This window comes from Moschus berezovskii, chromosome 4 (assembly GCF_049115385.1).
Source record: "Moschus berezovskii isolate FMDL1 chromosome 4, NW_MosBer_1.0, whole genome shotgun sequence".
Taxonomy (NCBI): domain Eukaryota; kingdom Metazoa; phylum Chordata; class Mammalia; order Artiodactyla; family Moschidae; genus Moschus; species Moschus berezovskii.
The window spans coordinates 116,678,215-116,700,960 of record NC_142463.1 but is presented as its reverse complement, the minus strand read 5'-3'; the positions used below and the strand labels follow the sequence as shown (position 1 = coordinate 116,700,960).

Below are 22,746 nucleotides of genomic sequence, written 5' to 3'. Positions count from 1 at the left end.
ACTAAATTTTGAACTCCTTGAAGGAAGATCTTAACTTTTATTCCTCTCGCAACTACTCCCTCAACTCAACTACCCACATACTCATCTATGTAGCTGGCGCTCAATGTGATTTTGCTGCCTTGCTCTTAACTGAAATGGACTTAAACTGCAGCATGAGGCAGTGAAGAGATTCCTGAAAAAGAGGGTAAGATCAGAGGATTATCCCCTGGGTATTTTCCCATGGAGAAAAGGTTTTATCTGGAAAGAATCACCCAAGACGCAGAGAGATGAAAAAAAAAAAAAAAAGATGAAGACTCCCAACGGACCTGGTCATCTCAAGAAGCCTGTATTGCAGCCCATAGTAGTTGAGATAGTAGGGATCTCCTGTTTGCAAATTTCTCTGGGGCTCGCTGGCTCCCAGGGCTCTAGAGGAGCCACTCTCAGGCAAGGAGACTATGGAAAAATCCCTTTTCATAGGTTTAAGATTCAGGTTTTCCTGCCCATCTGTCCCTCAGAGAAATGTGTTTGTGTCCCTTTTTCTGTCCCTCTCCTTCACCGCCCCCCCACCAAATGACATTCCAGCCTAGGGCAGGGGGAGGCCAGCAGACACAAAGCCTTCAGTGTATGGGGTGGTATGTGACCCCCAACCCTTCCACCCAGAGGACACAATGCCACTTCTGCTGCCTGCACTCTGCCCCGCTCCCCACCACCTCTCAACTGCACATGCCAGGCTGCAATTGGTTACTGGCTCAGGACAGCCCCCTCACATTGGGGCCCCGGGGGATTTTAAGCGGCTTCCAGGAACCCCCCGCTCAGTTCCTTGTCCCCCACTCTCCCAACTGCGCAGGCGCTCTGGGCCCTAGCCCTGCCCCAGCGATGGCTCCTGGGGCTCCCTCATCCAGCCCCAGTCCTATCCTGGCTGCGCTACTCTTCTCCTCCTTGGGTAAGTTGAGCTGACCCAGTCTGGGAGCCCTGGGACTCAGGTTGTCTCTCAGCAACCTTTCCACGGCCTTCACTGCACTCCCCTTTGCAATCAAAGAAAGAGTGAGCAAGAGCAGGAAGGTGATATTTTCTGTAGAAAAATATATATACATATAGTTTGGAGAGAGGCTGTTAAGATAAAAGTATTCTGTGAAGGGAGAAGGGAAAAGAGAGTGTAGAGGGTTTCCCCAAGGTGGACTTGACTGGATAGGGGTTGGAAACTGACCCTTCTCATTCCTTAGTAGTGTAGGAGGTAACTTAACCTTAGTCTCCCCAAAGAAAAGAGTCAGGGAACGTGATCTAAGGGTGGAGCCCAAGGGTTGTGTTCCCAGCTCTTTGGATCTGCTGCCTCAGTTTCTAACTCTGCATCTGTTGTCCATTATGTGGGTGAATAGAAGGAAAGTTCTGTGAGATTCTAGGGTCTTGTTGAATCTAAAGCTATCTTCCATAGAAGCTGGCCAGCCCCTCCCATGCAGATCCTGACTGAGCAAGAAAAACTCAAAGCAGAGTTATATGAATGGATCCTTCCCCTCTCCAAACTGCCCTGAAGCCTGGTTCAATGGGTGAGAAGGCAAAAGGGAGAGAGGCGGGAGGAAGAGCTGGTTAGAACGTCTGAATTTCTCTGCTGTCAGCTTCTTTAGGGCTAAACCCAGAATCTAGACTCCTCTGGGCTGTACTGGACTATTTGAAGGTACCCTGAGAAAATGTTAAGGATAGGGAATTGGAGAAGGGCATGCCAAGGGAAATGAGGAGAGGGAATCTTGGAGTTTAAGAGGGAGAAAGGGTACTTCCAGCATCTGCCCCACTCATAGAACTATTGAACAGAGCTGAAGGGCAGTGGTTTATACTTGAACAGGAGGAACAGAAGTTAGATCCAATGAATAACCTTCCTTGTTACATTTGGGATTCCCCAGGAGGCTCCAAGGCTGAGTTCTAGGAGGTGAATCACTGGTATTGCATGTGAGGTGGGAGATTTGGGACTGTGGAGCTGGGGATGGGATCGGGGGAAGGGGAGAGGCATAAGCCCCCAACACTGGTCACTGGTCAGACAATGGGTCTCTATTTATTTGGTTGCTTCCTCCCCCTCCCATAGAACAAAAGGGTCTACAGTTGCCCCCAGCCAGGGCCAACCCACACACATAATCACCCTGGAATGGCCTTCCTTGTATGGGTGAGTCTTAGTAGTGGCACTGGGCCAGAATGGTCAGAAGGAGTGTGAGGAGGGTCAAATCAGAACCACAGAGGGATCACAAGCAGAGTCATCTGAGTTCAGGGCTTGGGGCAGGGGTGGCAGGGTTTCCTGCTTGAATTCAACTTCCCCTGAGAGGGGTATGAGGTCCTCTCCTCCCTGACCCCTCCAGTCAGGAGCAGTTGTATGGAAAGTAGGGATTCAGCAATGAGGACAGTTGGGCCAGGGAAAAAGACTTACAGTCTCTAGTTACCTTCATCTTTCCTGCAAGAAACTTGAGTGTGCCATTCTATGAAATACTATGCAGCAATAATATTGATCAGTAGGCATCAACATGGAACACTCTCCCAGACGCCTGTATTCTTTCATATACATATATTCTTAAGGAAAAAAGTAGACTGTAATGCAATATATATTTTTAAAAAAAACTTCATAGAACAAAACTATTTCTTATAAATACATGTGTATCTTGAGTTTATGTTGAGTCTGATACATAGAAAATGATCACACATTAAACTGATAACGTTGGTTCTATCTGGAAGGAGACTAAGGTTAAGTTACCTCCTACACTACTAAGGAATGAGAAGGGCCAGTTGGGAGCTGTCAAGACAGACTTTAACTTTGTTTATCTATACTGCTTGCATAGTTATAAGAAGAATGCACAAGGTGTTACCTGTATAATTTATAATAGGTTTTAAAAATCATTAAGCCTGCATCTAAAGGATAGCTTAAGAATTAGATACTGACATAAAGGCAAAGTAAGACTCTGGAGACTGAATCCAACGTCTGCAAGTCCTCCGGAGAACTCTGGTACTGCTGATTTCATTTCCTCTGTCAAACATGCTGAAGAACTTGAGCCAACACAGTACTTCTACTCTTCTATTCAATTAGTTCTGAGAGACCTGGGCCTCCGAATTCATCATTTTTGCCCCAATCTTCGCTATGGTCTGTGTCTCAGGCTTGACTTCCCATTGGTCTCACTCCTTCTATACTCCTTGCTGGGCCTGCACGTGCATCTGATTTCCCCTCTATGTTTGCAGTGCTCTCCCCTGTACAGGCCATTGTGGTCTACACAGACAAGGAGGTCCACGGTGCTGTGGGCTCCCAGGTGACCCTGTACTGCTCCTTCTGGTCCAGTGAGTGGGTTTCAGATGACCTCTCCTTCACCTGGCGCTACCAGCCGGAAGGGGGCCGTGATGCCATCTCGGTGAGTGCCTGGGGGAATACTGGGATTGCATAAGAGAAAGGGGGCTTCAGACAACCACAGGAAAGAGAACTGGGCTAAGGAACGGGAAATCCTTTATGAGCCATAACCCCAACTCTGGCAAGGTAAGTGGCAAGTCTTGTCACCCTGACTGGGACCTACCAACACTGACACTCCCTCCCCAGCCCTACCCTCTCCAGCCCAGAATCCTTCACCCCGAGGCGAGAGTTGCATGCTTCCCCTCATTCCTCACAGATCTTCCACTACGCCAAGGGACAGCCCTACATCGATGAGGTGGGGACCTTCAAAGAGCGCATCCAGTGGGTAGGGGACCCTCACCGGAAGGATGGCTCCATTGTCATACACAACCTGGACTATAGTGACAACGGCACTTTCACCTGTGACGTCAAAAACCCACCAGACATAGTGGGCAAGACCTCTCAGGTCACGCTCTATGTCTTTGAAAAAGGTGTGAGAGGAGGTGGGACGGGAGTATGGGAGGCAGTTCAGTTCAGAGAGGGGATCAGGCCTGGCTGAGAGGCCGGGGCCAGGGGCAAAATGCCCGGGCTAATGCCCCTTGGGCTCTGGGACAGTGGGCAGAAAGCAGCCTTGTTGGGAAATCTTAGACCCCCAACCGCAGGGAATAAGCGCGTGGCTAGGAACCAAAGATACTTGTCTCTGCTCATTCCCCCACTTCCTTTCCTTCCCCCCGTTCAGTGCCTACTAGGTACGGGGTGGTGCTGGGAGCCGTGATCGGGGGCGTCCTGGGGGTTGTGCTGTTGGCGCTGCTGCTTTTCTACCTGATTCGGTACTGCTGGCTACGCAGGCAGGCGGCCCTGCAGAGGAGGCTCAGGTAAAGGGCGGAGCCTGACACCCCTTCCCCAGCCCACTACTCCCCGTCTCTGGGCGGAGACTACTTCGATGGGTGGGAGGGCCAAAGGGAAGAGGAAGCCGCCAAATCCACAGCACCCCCTTTCCCTGCAGTGCCATGGAGAAAGGCAAGTTGCACAAGACTGCGAAGGACTCTTCAAAGCGCGGCCGGCAGGTTAGCGGGACTTGGGGAGCCGCCGGGCAGCCGTCGAGGGCAGGCTGGGAACAGTTAAGGGTCCCTGATGGTCCCTGATGCATGCTCTCCTCCCCACAGACGCCGGTGCTGTATGCCATGCTGGACCACAGCAGAAGCACCAAAGCTGCCAGTGAGAAGAAGACTAAAGGGTTGGGGGAGTCTCGCAAGGATAAGAAATAGCGGTTAGCGGGCCGGGCGGGGGGTCGGGAGTTAGGGGCGGAGGCCAAAGGCTCTCGGGTGGTGGTCATCGAGATGGAGCTACGGAAGGATGAGCAGAGCGCGGAGCTCCGGCCTGCTGTCAAGTCCCCCAGCAGAACCAGCCTCAAGAACGCCCTCAAGAACATGATGGGCCTGGACTCAGAAAAGTGATCACCCCCCCTCCAAGGCCCTGCCAGAGCAGGGGGACCTCCGGTCCTCTATCCCCCGTCTAGGTGCTTTCCTCCTTAGCTCCCCAGCCCTGCCCTGCCCTCACTTCCTTTTGAGATGTAAGTTTCATTCCAGACTTCATTACCCAGGCACTTCATATTCTCCCCCACTTTCAGCCCCTGGCTTTCTGGAAGCCCAGGCCCCATCCTATCTTTCCCTTGCCCCAAGGACTGTGTGTTTGGTGCCTGTTCCTCTGGCACCGAGAAGAAAGGGACCTTGATACCCCTGCCTCAAATCCAGGCCACCTGATGTTTGGATCTCCTGCACCAGTTAGCCTGTCCCTCTGGCTCTCTTCTTTCTGACTCTCCCTCCCCTCCTTCAGGTGGTCGAGCTCCAAACTCTACCCTCCCAGCTAACACCCAGGTCACCCAGATCAGACTCTCCTTCGGGGTTTATTTAGTTGTTAGTTATTTTTTATTTTTTAATCCATTCTTCTTTGTTTGTTTGTTTATCTGTGCCCATGCTCTACCCTCCCCCCATGACTGAGTACCAATGACGTCATGTGGCTTTTGCAATTCTTCACCACCATCACCTCCCCCCTTTAAATCCTTAGTAGAGAGCCAGCCCAAGCAGAGGGGCTCCTGATCCTCAAACCTCAGCTACAGGAATGGTGTCCCCTGACCACTCAGGAGCACTATTCTGGGACTCAAGGTGACGGGAATGGAGAGAGGGAGACAAAGTGTCCTCACAGGTCAGGGGTTGAGGAAGGGGCAAATGAGCCTTAAGAAATAGCTTTTAAATAACCAAAGAAAAAGCAGAAAAAACAAATGGGAAATAGGGGGAAAGGGAAGAGGTTGCACTCCCAGCCACAGGGGATTCTTAGGATTTTTCTACATTCTGTATATTTCTTCTCAAACCCCCCAAATGTCCTTAAATGTTTAATAAACACTGACATTTCCAGAAGCTGCTGCCTCCATCTCCAGTTTCCTCATTCTCCTGGGAGTAATCCCTGCCTCTAATCCCCAGTCCCACTCTTCCCCAACTGATTTCAGTTGTTAACAATTTGATTTCATGATATGGGGTTACATAGTCTAGTGGAAAGAACTGTGAAACAGACTCAGACATATTCGGACATTCAACAAATATCCAGTGAGTTTGTACTATGTGCTAAACTGTGTGTCAGGCTCTGCATTTACATGGGTTATAGCAGATTCCCTCTTCACCAAACCGTGTATTCTTAAAATATCTCAGCCACTCACAAGCTGTGTGACCTAGGGCTAGTTACTTGATTTAAGTAAGCCTGTTTCTGCATTTGTAAACAACTGAGATAATGATACCAGCTCAGCCGAATTCCCAGGATTTTTGTAAGAATCACATGATTCCATGCTGTGTATGGAAGCCTTTGTAACTTATAAATTGATACACGACAAAGATATTAACGATCAGTCCTTTACAGATGTTTTTCAGTCTTGCCTAATGGATTACACTTTACAAGTTAGCACTAATTTCATTCACTCATGCACACACAATTTTGTTTTGTTGGTGCATTTTAGGTATGCTATTAATAGCTCATTAGCTAATTTGTTGGCATGCTAATTTAGGTACACCATTAATATCCAGAGTCCTTAAATAATTATGGAAAAACATATATGTATCTTTTTCCCTTGGTGGTTACTGATGGCAAGAAACCCAAGAGTCTCATAAATCATTTCTTCACCGTGTTAAGAGGTTAAAAAAAAGATTTTTAATAGCAGTTTTGCAGAACCCAGAGTGCTTCCATTTATTTCAAGGGCTGTCTTCCATTTCTCTTAAAAGGAAAATTAACCCAAATTCATTTTAATGTAAAAGCTAATAGATTCCATTGGGTATGTGTGCAAAGTCACTTCGGTCATGTCTGACTCTTTGCAACCCTATGGACTGTAGCCCGCTAGGTTCCTCTATCTATGGGATTCTCCAGGCAAAAATGCTGGAGTGGGTTGCCATTCCCCGACCTCCAGTGGATCTTCCCGACCCAGGGATCAAACCTTATGTCTCTTATGTCTCCTGCACTGGGAGGCGGGTTCTTTACCACTAGTGCCACCTGCAAAGCCCAATAGACTCTAATGCTGCTGCTGCTGCTGTGTCGCTTCAGTCAAGTCTGACTCTGTGCGACCCCATAGACGGCAGCCCACCAGGCTCCTCCATCCCTGGGATTCTCCAGGCAAGAACACTGGAGTGGGTTGCCATTTCCTTCTCCAATGAGTGAAAGTGAAGTTGCTCAGTCGTATCCGACTCTTAGCAACCCCATGGACTGCAGCCTACCAGGCTCCTCCATCCATGGGATTTTCCAGGCAAGAGTACTAGGCAAATACAAATCAAAACTATAATGAGATACCACCTCATACCCATTAGGATAGCTGCTATCAAAAACAAAGCAAAGTATTGACAAGGGAGTGGAAAAGTTGGAATCCTTGTGTACTGTTTGTGGGACTGTAAAATGGTATAGCCTCTGTGGATGGTAGGAAGTTCCTGAAGAAAATTCAATATAAACTTGCCATATTATCCAGCAGTTCCATTTTTGGGTGTATATCTAACAAAATTAAAAGCAGGGTCTTGATATAGTTATTAGCACATCCATGTTCTTGGCAGCGTTATTCTCATTGGCTGAAATGTGAAAGCAGCCCAAAAGTCCACGGACAATTGATGGCTAGATATGCAAAATGCAGTGTATCTACACATACGATGGGGTATTACTTGACTGTGAAAAGAAAGAAAATTCTAGCACATGCTACAACAGGATTGAACTTCAGGACATTATGTTAAGTGAAATAAGCCAGCCATAAAAAGACAAATACTGTGATTCTACTTATATGAGTTACTTATCATAGTCACAACCAGAGAGACAGAAAGTAGAATGGTAGTTGTCAGGGGCTGGAGAAATGGGAGAACGGGCAGTTACTGTTTAACCAGGACAGAGTCTCACTTTTACAAGATGATGAGTTACGGAGATGGATAATCGTGATGGTTGCACACATTAGGAATGTACTTAATACCACTGAGTTATACGCTAAACAGACTGGTTCCAAATAGGAAAAGGAGTACGTCAAGGCTGTATATTGTCACCTTGCTTATTTAACTTCTATGCAGAGTACATCATGAGGAACGCTGGGCTGGAAGAAGCACAAGCTGGAATCAAGATTTCCAGGAGAAATGTCAATAACTTCAGATATGCAGATGACACCACCCTTATGGCAAAAAGTGAAGAGGAACTCAAAAGCCTCTTGATGAAAGTGAAAGAGGAGAGTGAAAAGGTTGGCTTGAAGCTCAACATTCAGAAAACAAAGATCATGGCATCTGGTCCCATCACTTCTTGGGAAATAGGTGGGGAAACAGTGGAAACAGTGTCAGACTTTATTTTGGGGGGCTCCAAAATCACTGCAGATGGTGACTGCAGCCATGAAATTAAAAGATGCTTACTCCTTGGAAGAAAAGTTATGGCCAACCTAGATAGCATATTCGGAGAAGGCAATGGCAAGCCACTCCAGTACTATTGCCTAGAAAATCCCATGGATGGAGGAGCCTGGTAGGCTGCAGTCCGTGGGGTCGCTAAGGGTCGGACACGACTGAGCGACTTCACTTTCACTTTTCACTTTCACACATTGGAGAAGGAAATGGCAACCCACTCCAGTGTTCTTGCCTGGAGAATCCCAGGGACGGGAGAGCCTGGTGGGCTTCCGTCTATGGGGTCGCACAGAGTCGGACACGACTGAAGTGACTTAGCAGATAGCATATTAAAAAGCAGAGACATCACTTTGCCAACCAAGGTCCGTCTAGTCAAGGCTATGGTTTTTCCAGTGGTCATGTATGAATGTGACAGTTGGACTGTGAAGAAAGCTGAGCACCGAAGAATTGATGCTTTTGAACTGTGGTGTTGGAGAAGACTCTTGAGAGTCCCTTGGACTGCAAGGAGATCCAACCAGTCCATTCTAAAGGAGATCAATCCTGGGTGTTCATTGGAAGGACTGATGCTGAAGCTGAAACTCTAATACTTTGGCCACCTCATGCAATGAGTTGACTCACTGGAAAAGACTCTGATGCTGGGAGGGATTGGGGGCGGGAGGAGACGGGGACGACAGAGAATGAGATGGCTGGATGGCATCACCGACTCGATGGACATGAGTTTGAGTGAACTCTGGGAGTTGGTGATGGACAGGGAGTCCTGGCGTGCTGTGATTCATGGAGTCGCAAAGAGTCGGACACGACTGAACTGAACTGATACACTAAAAATGATTAAGAGGGAAATTTTATGGTAAATGTATTTTGCTACAATTTTTTGATAAAATAAAAGTTAACAGAGTCAATATAGCTTTTTTAAGGGAGACAGAGAACGCTTAGTCACAATAAAGTTGAGACTAAGATAGAGTCTTTTTCAGTGAACCAGAATATAGAGTTCAGAAATGCATATAAGTGTGGGAACATACTATATTATAAAAATAACATTCTAGTTTAGTGGTAAATGAATGGATTATTTAATCAAAAATATTGTTATATTGATATATGTCTAGAAGAAAACAAAGTAAAATCTTTATCTTACATCATATATAAAAATAAAATCCAAATGTTAAGAAAATACAAGAATCTGAAGGAGATAAGCACATTCATTTAATCCTCAAACGGGAAAGACCTTTAAATAAGGGAAGAAGTCTAAAAAATCTTAAAGGAAGTACATGAAATCTTGAACCTCTTTAAAGGCAGAATATATTATAAATGAAACCAAAAGACAGTTGGTAATCTTGGAGAAAAATACAGGGCAAATGAAATACCTTCTGCACGTAATAATCTAGTATCTCCATTATTCCCATCTCCTACTACTGTCCCATTTCTCTGCTTCCCTCTATAGCAAAGCTGCTTGGACAAGTCTAGGGCACTATCTCCAACCTCCCATTCTCTCTTCAACCCACTGTCCCCCACTCTACTGAAACTGCTCCTGTCAAAGGACACTAGTGATGACCATTTCGCCAAATACAATAGTCATTTTTCGGTCCTTCTCATCTGTTTAGCAGCATTTGACATTATTGGCTACTTCCTCTTTTTCATGACACTTCATCACTTGGCTTTTATGAAACACACTCGCATGGCTTTACCTCTACCCATTTGGCTTCCCTGGTGGCTCAGATGGTAAAGAATTTGCCTCAAATGAGGGAGACCCAGGTTCGATCCCTGGGTCAGGAAGATCTCCTGGAGAAGGGAATGGCAACCCAGTCCAGTACTCTTGCCTGGAGAATCTCATGGACAGAGGAGCCTGGCGGGCTACAGTCCATGGAGTCACAAAGAGTTGGACATGACTGAGCAACCAACACACACAAACATTTGGGAAATGCAGCTTCCCAGGTTGCACTAGCAGTAAATAATCTGCCTCACAATGAAGGATATGCAAGAGACCTGGCTTTGATCCTTGATCCAGAAGAGCCTGGCAGGCTACAGTCCATAGGGCCACAAAGAGCTGGATGTGCCTTAGCACAGCACATGTGACTTAATTTTAAAGTAGAGATAGAAACAACCAGAAAGACATCTTTTGTTTGTCCCACATGATGTGTTTGCATATTTAAAGCTACATTTGGTCATCGCATGGGAACGATCCTGCTGAACTGAATATTGTTTTTTCCCTTTAGATCGAGCCTGAATTCTCATCACTCTCATTTCCTTACCTGCTTGACCACTCTTACCATACTCTGTCTTACCTGCTCTGAAATAAAACGTCTAAGAAATGGGACATTTATGAGTGGGAGTGAAGCTGCAGAACGGAGGTGTAATCAGAATACAACCCAGAGTTTCTCACAGTTCCCCACACAGGCCACCAGTCTTCGTGCTCTTCTCTGGCTGTACAAGTTACTCGTCAAACTCAGAGTCCCACTGAATCCTTTGTTATCTAAAGGTTAGATGGTAGGGACTTTCCTGGTAGTCCAGTAGCTAAGACTCCATGCTCCCAGTGCAGGGGACCTGGGAGGGAACTAGATCCCATACGCCACAATCCCTGGTCAGGGAACTAGATCCCATATGCCACAACTAAGGCCCAATGCTGCCAAATAAACAAATATTAAAAAAAAAAAGGACTAAATTGTGTGGGACTTCCCTGGTGGTCCAATGGATAAGAATCCGCCTTGCAATGCAAGGGATGCAGGTCTGATCCCTGGTTGGGGACTAAGATCCCACATGCCCTGGAGCTACTGAACCCACATGCTCTGGATGCTGCCTGCCACAACTAGAGACTCCAGGTACTGCAACAAAAGATCCTGCATGACATAACGAAGATCCTGCATGCTACAGCTAAGACTCAACACAGTCAAATAAATAAATATATATATATATTTTAAGAGAAACACTAGGGACTTCCCTGGTGGTCCAGTGGTAAAGAATACGCCTGCCAATGCAAGGGACACAGATTCAATCCTTGGTCCAGGAACTACTGAGCCTGCACACTCTAAAACCCATGCTACACAATGAGAGAAGCAACCACACCAAAAAGCCTACACACAGCAGCTAAAGAGCAGCCCTACTCCAGGCAACTAGAGAATGCCCGAGTGCAGCAACAAGGACCCAACACAGCCAAAATAAGAATTTTTAAGAAGACTAAATTGAGAAGTTCACTTCCAACAACTTGTATAATAACAAAAATGGGAAGAAAGGGAAAGAGGAATAAAATGGTTACTTAGACAAACACCTAAAACAAACAGAAAATATGCTAAGTTACAACAGCCCTCATTTCTGCAATTGGTGAAGAAGCCATAACTGACATCTCTGAACCACTTCCACTACCCATTTCATATTTCCCATGTCTGCAGCCAGAACTTCAGAGAGTCAGGGTTCTTTACGTGGTGGAACAATAAAAGCTTTCATTGCCGACTCAAGGTCTGTGATGCCTTTTTTTTCCCCTTCAGTTGCTATGTTAACCTTTACTACTAGGCAAGGAAGTGCCCCAGAGGCTCGCCTGGATTCCAGAAACGCGCTCCTTCTCTCATTGTGTAGGAGCATCCCATCTCCCCTAGGGAATCAGGACCAATCACAGCGGCCAGCCAAGTAATCCCTTTCTTTCTTTGCTTCTTGATTCAGTGACATATAGAACCCCAAATGACCAAGTGGCAGATTCTTCTAATTCAGTGGAACCATAGTGTCTAATGGTAGAAGCATTCTCATTTTGGAGCCTAAGTTCTCCGGACCAGCAGAGCTCAAAGTTTCTAGGAAAAACAAAAGTTCTGTAAGTGGATTATTAGGTATAATAGTGAAAGAGCTATCCCCACTTTCAGCCGCTGACTCCGGAACCCTTATATCCTGGCCATGAGGGAGACAACACCATGTAATCGTCCCTGATTCAAAGCTTATATCGCATCTTGTAAGACAGAACTTTGTACTTTTTTTCAGAGAATTGTCTCCCAATTGTTGCTGTGACTCTTCAGTAAACCATTCCACATTTAAAATAGGCATCTGCTTTCAGATGGGGTACATGGAGAGATCACTTAATTTAATGAGCACAGGTACATTTCCTTTGCTATGAAGTTCCTTGATTGGACACAACGCTATGGGGAATGCCGTAACTATGAATAAGGCATATCGGTGAATCTACCAATGTTGGTGCTGGCAGCAGCATTTTGAGCAAAGAAGGCAAATTCATGTCGAAAATGTGCCTTTTTTCAGTAAAGATAAATCTATGCCCTCTCCACGAAGAAAGAAATCCAATATAATTACCTTGACATCAAATGTCTAGCTAATTCCCACAGAAATAGTACATGTCAGGGACTCAGTATTGGCCTCTGCTATTGATATATTAGGCACGCAACTTTGGAGTCATCTGGAAGACTTTAAGTTATATTTACCTTTTAGTCCTGAAGCCCTCATAATATTCACCATGTAATTTAGTGTATCCTTCTCTTAGAAAAATGGAATTAACAAATAAGACTATTACTTACTGGATCACCAGGGAAGTCCTGGTATAACTTCTTGAGAATCCGGCTGCCTGTGCAGGGGACTTGGGTTAGATCCTTGGTCCAGGAGATCTCACATGCCTCGGGGCAGCTAAGCCAGTGCACTACAACTACCGAGTCTTGGAGCCTGCCGGCCGCAACTACTGAGCCTGGATGCTGCAACTCCTGAAGCCTGCACACTCTAGAGCCCGCGGTCTGCTACAGGAGAAGCCATAACAATGAAAAACCAGTGCAGCACCAAGCACAGTGTCCTCCCTACCCCCGCCACAGCTAGAGAAAGCCCCCACCACAACAAAGCCATCAGTTCAGTTCAGTTCAGTCGCTCAGTCGTGTCCGACTCTTTGCGACCCCATTAATCACAGCACGCCAGGACTCCCTGTCTATCACCAACTCCCGGAGTTCACTCAAACTCATATCCATTGAGTCGGTGATGCCATCCAGCCATCTCATTCTCTGTTGTCCCCGTCTCCTCCCGCCCCCAATCCCTCCCAGCATCAGAGTCTTTGCCAATGAGTCAACTCGTCGCATGAGGTGGCCAAAGTATTGGAGTTTCAGCTTTAGCATCAGTCTTTCCAATGAACACCCAGGATTGATCTCCTTTAGAATGGACTGGTTGGATCTCCTTGCAGTCCAAGGGACTCTCAAGAGTCTTCTCCAGCACCACAGTTCAAAAGCATCAATTTTTCGGCAATCAGCTTTCTTCACAGTCCAACTCTCACATCCATACATGACCACTGGAAAAACCATAGCCTTGACTAGATGGACCTTTGTTGGCAAAGTAATGTCTCTGCTTTTTAATATACTATCTAGGTTGGTCATAACTTTCCTTCCAAGGAGTAAGCATCTTTTAATTTCATGGCTGCATTCAGTATCCACAGTGATTTTGGAGCCCAAAAAAGGCATAGCGCAGCCAAAAATAAATAAATAAGTTACACCAATGTATCAATAAGATTACAAGTTTGGGGATCAAATGTACAATATGCTGATAATAGCTAATAATACTGTATCATATACCTGAGTGTTGCTAAGAGAGTAGATCTTAAATTTCTCAGCATAAAAAAAGAATTGGTAATTACGTGATGATATACAGTAGTAGCTAATACTATCGTGGTAGTCACTTTGTGATTTATAAATGTGTCTAACCATCATGCTGTATACCTTAAACTTATACAATGCTATGTGTCAATAAAGCTTGGTGGTGGGACGGGTTATACTAAAATCTATGTTATATATTCCTTCCCAGAAGTTAGTTTGTTGTTTGTTTGTTTACAAATATTTATTTATTTGGCTTCACTGGGTGTTAGTTGCAGCATGCAGAAGCATTAGTTGCAGCCTGTGAGATCTAATTCCCTGATCAATGATTGAACCTGGGTCCCCTTGAATTGGGAGAGTAAAATCTTAGCCACTGAACCACCAGGGAAGTCCCAGAAGACAGTTCTGATGTACTGAGATAAATGAAACATGCAATGCTTGTAAAGTTCTTGTGAGAAATTAGATGAAAACCAGAGAGTATCTTGTCCATTGAGCCAGGCTCCATGGGATAGTGGAGTTTTTATTGGCTCTCCTCCCTCCTGGTTAGGGACACACAAGCAGTAAAAGGGATCAGAACACCTCCTCAGGAAGCGTCACCCAGTGTGGGTGAAGCTACATGTGTGGTCTCCCCAACAAAAGCAGGGAGTCTAGGTCTTAGCAGATGTGTGCGGACACAGTGAGAGAGAGAAGTCTTAGAAGCTGAAGTGATGTGTGTGAATGTTCTTTAACATAGCTTTAAATCTTTTTGCTTATTCTAAAAGAACCAAAAATTAGGAACTGTCTAAAGAAGGAACTCATCCCTGTTTTGGGGAAGATCTAAAAGAGAGCAAACCAGTTGTGCTTTAATTCCTGCTTGTGGCTCTCTGTGACCTGGGACAAATCACCTGACTGCATACCCTTGAGTTTTATTAAGTTGATATCCACCCTATGGTGCATTTAAAAGAAGAAACTGAAAATCTAAACGATATCACTAAGTACTCGGCATGGAGTAGAAGCTCCACCCACGTTAGTTCCTAGTCATCCATCCTCTTTCTCCGTTTTCTTCCTCTGTTCAGCGAAGCAAATGGGGGACCCCTCACCCAACGCACACTCAGGCAAGAGGGCCTAAACTCACCCACAGGTTAGATCTCTGCCTACAGCTGTCTGCTTTACAGTTCAGACATCGTCACAACACAGACATGATGCTGCAAAGGCTTTCCTTTCTGGGCAGTTGTGGCTTCCAGGTGAGCCCCCACTATTTATCCTGTGGTCTCGCTCTGAGTGTCCAGCCCTAACTTACAGCTTGGCAGCAACGTTCAGGGGGCTCTTTTCGAGAGAAAAGGGTTGGAGGCAGGAGGAAGAGGAATTCCAGAATCTTCAGGCTAGTGCTGGGCATGGCTTTTCAAAACCTTAGAGCAATAGTTCCCAAACGCTCAGACCCAGTGTCCCTTTATTACCCAGAAATGATATTTGTATATAATATAAACTATAAACATAATTTTAGAAGGTAAATATAATACTCTAACATAATATACAGGTGAAATGCAAAATTAATTTATAATAATATTACAAATATTTTACTATGTAATATTCAGCCATAACTAGACTGGAAGCATATAATGTAGTCATCGGAGACCTGAACCTACATGTGGAATCACTGTGAATACAACAGCAACAAACGCCAACTGGTGGGCTTGCATCAGCGACGCAGATACCATAAGCGGCACTGCTATTGATGACAGAGATTTCTGAAATGGTAAGCAAGTCATGGTAAAGTACTGAGCAAAACAAACTATAAATCCCTTCAATCTACATCTTAGTTGCATTTCTGGGAAATTCAATATTTAAAATGGTGCAAAAAAGTACTTTGTGTTTATATGTAAAATCAGGTTGGATTCTAGGTGCACTCACATTGTAACAGGTTTTTCACATTCATATCCAATGTTATTTTTATTTACTTTTTTAATAAGTTCACTTATTTACTTCTTTTTGGTTGTGCTGGGTCTTCATTGATGCAAGGGATGTCTCTAATTGTGGTGAGAGGGGGCGACTGTTCATTGCAGTGCACAGGCTTCTCACTGCAGCGGCTTCGCTTGTTGCAGAGAGCAGGCTCTAGGTGTGCAGGCTTTAGAAGCTGCAGCTCGTGGGCTCTGGAGTGTGGGCCCAGTAGTTGTGGCGCACAGGCTTAATTGCTCCCTAGTATGTGGAATCTTCCCAGACAAGGGGCCAAACCCCTGCCCCCTGCACTGGCAGGCGGATTCTTAGCCACTATAGCCCCAGGGAAGTCCTCAATGATATTTTTAAAGGACATGTGGAATGTGGGACACTTTTATCTTGTGCAGTACTGTCCTTATTGCAGGTTACTATCCAGGTTATAACATATTTTGCTCCTGAGCACTCAAAACCAAGAAACCCTACCCATCCCCACCCCACCCCCCAATATACCATGACGATCGAAAAATACCCCCATGGATTTCCAGAACATCCCCTAGAGGGCAGTACACCCTCCTGTTGATAACTCCGCAAGTCATTCTCCTGTTGGCTTGAGGGGTAAGTGATACCTAGCGCCCTCCCAGGAGTTACAGTCTGATTTAATTTCCTAATGCCCACATCTATTCACCTTTTAAAAAATATATGTATTTATTTTTGGCTTCAACGGGTCTTAGTTGTGGCATGGCATCCGGGCTCTAGTTGCTGCTCATAGGCTCAGATGCCCTGAAACATGTGGGATCTTAGTTCCCAGACTAGGGATTGAACCCTCATCCCCTGCATTGAAGGGCAGATTCTCAACCACTGGACCACCAGGGAAGTCCCTTCTATTCACCTTTGTATCCTAATGTGAGTCTGTTGACCTTTGCTTCTTTCTGAGCATGCATATCAGCCCTGCCTCCCAAGTTCTGAGCCCCATTTCTCTATTCATTTCACTTCAAACAACCTTTAATTCCAGAGAGCCTTCCTTTTTGTTCCTTGGAACACCAGGAGAGGCAGCTGGATGAGATCAAGCCAGTGATAGAACTCTGGGAGGAGTTTGGCAGAACAATCAGGTAAAGCCAGAGCTGGTGGTTCTCTAGAAATATGAGAGATTGAGAGGGTCTAGATTTTGTGTGGGCTGTGAGGGACCAAGTAGGTACACCTAGGCTCAGCTAGGGGCACCTTGGCCCTCTCTACCCTCTGTATTAGGCTAGACAACATCCTTAATAACCAAGGTCTCTACCCTTCTCTCACCCAGTCCTTTATCAAGGTGGGATGAAGAACACAGATTCTGGAGACAGACTACCTGAGTTCTGATTGTAACTCTCTTATTCACTTGCTTTGGGAAGGTTATTTAATCTCTCTGGGTCTCAGTTTCCTCATGTGTAAAAGAGAATAATATGTCATAGGGTTGTAAGAATTAGATGGGTTTACATATGTAAAAGTGCTTGGAATAGGGTCTGGCACACAGTACTTTCCAAATCTAGACATTACAATTGTCATCACCATTCATGCCCTGAAGGTAGCATAAAGCTATGGAGTTACCCCACCTTGGGGGTTGAACATCCCTGAAGACACTACAAAGAAACCTATGTTAACAGAACATTCTGTGCAGGTAAGAATACTCAGGTGATCTAGGGGAGAAGGCTCTCTTGCTTCATTCTTAAAGATCTAGGTGGGCAGGGGCTAAGAAAGACCTATTTGTAGTAGTGGTAGTAATAGTATAACAAGGGGGAGGCTAAAAGCTTAGCAGGAGGGAGGGCTGTCAATGTCACCCCAACCCAGTGGCTGGAGGAGGAAAGTAGTCAAAGAGGGAATGCAGAAGCATCTCCTGCAGCCTTGTGAACAGGTTGACTTTCTGTCCTTCTGTGGATTGTGACTTTCTGCCTTTGCAGATCTGGAGTCAGGACTGCCACCCAAACAACCAGAAAGGAAGGTACCAGTGATATCCGTCTCAACAAACTACCTGACCCCCAAAGCCTCCATTTTCAGAGGCACGGAGACCAGGGGATTAACACTGGAAAACAGCAACTCACTGGAGAGTGATTCCAGTGAGGACTAGTTCTCAGGGATGAGGACAGCAGGAACAAAGAAGCTGCCAGGAGGCACTCCCACTGGAAACAACTCCAGAAATAGAGAAAACACAGCAAGGACAAGAAGGGCGGACAGAGAGAGAGGCAGAGGTGGACAGGAAGAAACTTCCAAAAAGGACAGTGGAACAGGGGTTACTTGTAACAGTAAATGATGGAAGAGACCAAAGTAGGAAAGGTGGCTTTATACCGGGGCAAGTTCAAGGAGAGGGGAAGAGTCCCACCCAGCAATGACACTAAGTCCCTGAAAATCAGTTGTCCAGGGAAGCAGAATCCTTGTCCTTTTGGTTACTTGAGTTTCTCCCTAGACTTTCACCTCGAGTTTGGGCTTGGGAACATATCTCAAAGTAGCCCTTGCTCAGCTCTCCAGCCTTCCACTTTTGTCAGGACTCTACTCCCAGCTCTGCCCCTCCTACACAACTGAGAAAACCCCGAAAGAGTTTTCAGCGATACAGGTGAGATAGCTGCATCTGCTTCCCTCCCTGACTGTCTCTAACGCGTGTATTTTCCACCTAACCACTTATAACAAAAGCGCTCACCGACCCCTCATAGAACTTGCAGGTTTTGCTCCACAAAACAAAGCACTCAGGAATAATTCCTCAGTGATTAGTACTGAAGGATCATGTTTCCAGTAGTAGGAATTAGAGGGCAGAAAGACAGAATTCTAGGGCCCCAAGAAGGAGTTACAGATATGTCAGAAATGAGAGGCTCAATTTGAGAGCTCCATGGTAAAAGTAAGTAGCCTGGGTAGAGAGAAAGCAGCTTTCAGAACTTTTATGGGAACTGCCACTTGTTTAGCAAATGCTGCCTAAACCTTTCTTTCCAGTTTGAACTATCTTTCCCAAAGCAACAGATTATGTTTTGCTACCATGCCCTTTCTTTAAAATGTGCATGAGGACTTCCCTGGTGGCCAATGCAGGGGACACGGGTTTGATTCCTGGTCCAGGGAGATTCCACATGTCACAGGGCAACTAAGCCCACGAGCCACAGTGACTGAGCCTGAGCTCTAGAGCTCACATGCCACTGCTACTGCCTAGAGCCTATCCTCCACAATAAGAGAAGCCGCTGCGGTGAGAAGCCCACGCCCCACAGCTAGAGAGCAGCCCCGACTCGCCTCAGCTAGAGAAAGCCCAAGCGCAGCAACAAAGTCCTGGCACAGCCAAAAATAAATTAATTAATTTAGAAATTTAAAAAAAACCCATGCCTGAGGACAAGTGCAATACTCTGGAACAGGCAGTGGTGAAGGGGAAAAAAAATCATCTCAGCACCATGCTCCAGATCAGCGTGGTAAAAAAACAAATCAGCAAATATCCTCCCGACATGACAGAGAACACCACCACTGCTTAGCAGCAGTCAACTGTCTACTTCCCACCTGGGCTTCCCAGGTGGCACAGTGATGAAGAATCCAGCTGCCAATGCAGGAAACGAAGAGACGCAGGTCAGGAGGATCCTTGATCCCTGGGTCAGAAAGATCCCCTGGAATAGGAAATGGCAACCCACTCCAGTATTCTTGCCTGGAAAATTCCATGGACAGAGGAGCCTGGCTGGCTACAGTCCATGGGGTCACAGAGTCAGACATGACTGAGTGACTAAGCACAGCAGACAGTCAACTCTCAGAAGTCTGTATCACCAGGAACAGGAAACACCTGTTTTACTTCATGTCCACAGGGGAGGACCAAGGTGCAGTACATTCGTCCCCCATCTTGTGTCCATGAAACAAAACAGGAAGTCCTCCTGTTTAACAGGACATGCTGGACACACGCTGGGTGTGACAATGAGGTCATCCTTTTATTTGCCGCTGAGTCCGGGACTAAGAGCCACCATCACTGCTATACTGCACTCAGAACAGATTTCAAATATAAAATGGGTTGTTGTGAAAGTGTTAGTCACTCAGTTGTGTCTCTTTGTGACCCCATGGACTGTAGCCTGCCAGGCTCCTCTGTCCATGGGATCCTCCAGGCAAGAATACTGGTGTGGGTCGCCTTTCCTTCTCCAAGGGATCTCCCCGACCCAGGGATCGAACCCGGGTCTCCTGCATTGCAGGCAGATAGATTCCTTCCCATCTGAGCCACTAGGGAAGCCTAAAATGAGTTGTTAGGCATGGATAAACTTTGGGATATAGGTTGCCTTCCAGGGATATTGTTCCTTGCTTCCTACTCAGAGCTGTGCATGGTTTCAACCTCTGTATTCTTTTTATTTTTGGTTGTTCCAGGTCTTAGCTGCAGCACTCAGGAGCATGTGGGATCTAGTTTCCTGCCCAGGAATTGAACTGAGGCCCCCTGAATTGAAAGCTCAGAGTCTTAGCCACTGAGTCACCAGGGAAGTCCCTCAACTTCTATATTCTTAAATCAATGCTAGGAAGTGAGAAGAGTGGGAGAAAATGTTCCTTGTTTCATCTTTAAGCATTTGTCTTCCGGTTACAATATATAGAGTTCCTTTCTCAGCAATGTAAGCCATCATTTTATTCATAGTTTAAAATCTTCAGCGTGACAGTGCTGCTCTCTATTGACCCAGACTCATCTACTTCTTCTCCTAAGTTTGATAAAACAGTGGGAGGTGGGGAGGGATGTGGGAGAAGACAACAGAGGAGGGACAGATAGCACAGGTCATTCGGGGATAGGGAGCAAGGAAGATGGGATTTGTTTCCAGAGGCAGATCCACCAAGCACACACTGAGCAGGAATGGGAAAGAGAAGGAGACAAGCACCCTTGCAGGTGCACTCCGGGGGTGGCAACAGCAGCAATAAAGGCTGTGTGGGTGGTGAATCAAGGTGAGGACAAGGTCAGGGAAAGAAGGTAGGAGGGGGCTTCAGTCTGCAAATTCTCAGCCCGCGTCAGTTTCCTGAGCCACCGTGGCATCTGTGCAGTTGCTCTACCACCTCCCTGAGGCCCGCTCAGGCTTACATTCATATTCCTCTGGAGAAAAATATAGAAGCAGAGGTCAAACGGCTCAGCTTGAGGGTTTTTTTTTTTTATTGTTTTCATAATTATTACACATGCTAAAATCACACAGAGTGGTTATTCCAACTCTGCTCTGACTCCACCATGAGGCAGGTGGGAGCTACAGGGGTCACTTGATATGTGTGGCCTCTGAGGGTATCTAGACGTGAGGGGTTGGAGGTAGGCAGGTTAGCAAAGCCCCAAGAATCCTTTACATAGTACACCTTTACCAGCAGTAACTTGTATCTTTAGGGACCTCCTCCTGCTCCAGTTTTCTTTCCTTCCCAAATCTTCCCATTCCCTGCCTGTGGCCCCTTGAACCTCTTCCACGTCTGCCCCTTATGGTTCTCTACTAACAAGATGAAGGAAACTTTTCCTTGTCCCAGTCTCCCATCCTTGGGACTGATCTACTCAGCATGCACTAACATGGAAGCAGCTTGATTTAGGTCTGCCTAGGGGAAAGGGAGGCTCCAGTTCCCACTGTGGCTTAGCTCATAGGAGGGGAGTTGAGGTGCTGCTGACAAGGATGTGAAGGGGAAAAGATGCTACCTGAAGCGAAACGTTTGTAACCAGTGGAACAGTGTAGATGCCCCACCGTCGGGCACCCTACTGAAGGCATTCCCCTCCCTCCCACATTATCAGTGGTCCCTCTCTCACCCTCAAATCCTCTTGCTCTTCAACCTTGTAGGGAAGGCATAGGTACTGATCAAGTGGCTGTATCTCCAGGAGAAAATGGTCCACCCTTAGACAAGTGGCTGCCTATTAAATTCTTCATCTTGCCTATGTTCCTTGTGCCTCTACAATGACAGTGGCTTGAGGGGCTGGAATAAATAACGTGTAAGGGCTGAACTTGCCCCTATGAGAGGCTGGTGGAACAGAGAGACAAAGACGCATGGGAGTCAGAGCTGTGGAAAAGGAGAGGGAAGGGAGCAGAGTGTAAGGAGAGGGCAAGGCTGGTTATTCAGGAGCTGGGATCCTTTTTCCTTTTCTGGAATCGCCGGAACTTGCCCTGAATAGCAAGAGCAGCCTTCTCAGTTTCTGGTGCCGTCAGATCGATGTCAATCTCCTCCTCCTCATCCTCAGTCTTCTTGGCACTGCCAGCTTTCCCTGCAGACAGTTGAGAGTTTCATTAACGAGGAAACCTGAATTGCCCCAGCCCTTTATCCCAGGCCCCAAATACAGTGGTTAAAGTCCACTTTCTGCTTAGACTCTGTGTGGGCCCCCAACCTTTTCTAGGACACAGAATGTCAGGGTACCTGGGCTGAGAATTAGTTATAGTAATTACTCAGGAGCTTTGCAACTCTTAAACCAAGATGACAAATGTCTTCTGTCATCACTTATTCCTAAATGCTTTCTTGGTGGCTCAGTGGTAAAGAATCCGCCTGCCAATGTAGGTAAAACTAGTTTGAGCCCTGGGTCGCGAAGATCCCCTGGAGAAGGAAATGGCAACCCAATCCAATATTCCTGCCTGGGAAATCCCATGGACAGAGGAGCCTGTTGGGATACAGTCCATAGAGTCGCGAAGAGTCAGACACTAGCAACTAAACAACAATTCAGAGTACCGGAATGCACTCTCTTTTCCCCAGCTATCTCTCAAGTTCTGATTGAGACAGAGTCTGGGATTATTTGATGAGTTTCTTCCTATCACTGTGCGCCTGTTTCCAAGCATTCCAGAGCCAGTTTCTAAAATCAAAGAGTAAATACTCATAGGTTTACTTCTTATGAAAAAAGTCAAAGGAAGCCTGTAGATACAGTGGTCCTAAACTAGTGCTTTGTTTCACTTATTACATTCTTATTCCTGTTACATCTGACTTCAGTAGCTTCCAGATTTACAGCTCTACTTGGTTTCATGTCCTTATATTTACCTGCTCTATAAACTTCCTAGCCCATCCCCACTCACCCTTTTCCTCAGGGCCAGGTGCCTGGTTGGTTGCTGGGGATGTTTTGGTGTTAAGCTGGAAAAGAAAAATCAGAATATTAGATATTAATGGA

At 46.1% G+C, this 22,746-nt stretch overlaps 2 protein-coding genes across 2 annotated transcripts in view; one reads left to right on the top strand and one right to left on the bottom strand.

The window, feature by feature from the left end:
* The first annotated feature begins 785 nt into the window (after window positions 1–785).
* Window positions 786–5,748, top strand: MPZ (myelin protein zero). The gene is made up of 6 exons (XM_055402251.2): window positions 786–922; window positions 3,190–3,356; window positions 3,609–3,822; window positions 4,071–4,206; window positions 4,338–4,398; window positions 4,498–5,748. Exons 1-6 carry the CDS (start codon window positions 856–858, stop codon window positions 4,597–4,599), a joined length of 747 nt encoding a protein of 248 aa, XP_055258226.2. The 5' UTR covers window positions 786–855; the 3' UTR covers window positions 4,600–5,748.
* A 14,543-nt stretch (window positions 5,749–20,291) lies between these two features.
* The window catches only part of PCP4L1 (Purkinje cell protein 4 like 1), a 28,338-nt gene continuing 25,883 nt past the window's right edge, over window positions 20,292–22,746 (bottom strand). The window contains exons 2-3 of the mRNA XM_088834970.1: window positions 22,655–22,709; window positions 20,292–21,861 (exon numbers count right to left, since the gene is read on the bottom strand). Coding sequence (XP_088691096.1) covers window positions 21,716–21,861; window positions 22,655–22,709 — 201 coding nt within the window. The 3' untranslated portion in view covers window positions 20,292–21,715. The remainder of the gene's footprint in view (window positions 21,862–22,654; window positions 22,710–22,746) is intronic.

What these genes read in the sequence shown, in the direction of transcription:
- MPZ (XM_055402251.2), top strand. Translation starts at nt 856, where the DNA reads ATGGCTCCTGGGGCTCCCTCATCCAGCCCCAGTCCTATCCTGGCTGCG. An exon ending in GGGGCCGTGATGCCATCTCG is followed by an intron (nt 3,357 to 3,608) that starts GTGAGTGCCTGG and finishes CATTCCTCACAG; the next exon opens with ATCTTCCACTACGCCAAGGG. An exon ending in GCTCTATGTCTTTGAAAAAG is followed by an intron (nt 3,823 to 4,070) that starts GTGTGAGAGGAG and finishes CCCCCCGTTCAG; the next exon opens with TGCCTACTAGGTACGGGGTG.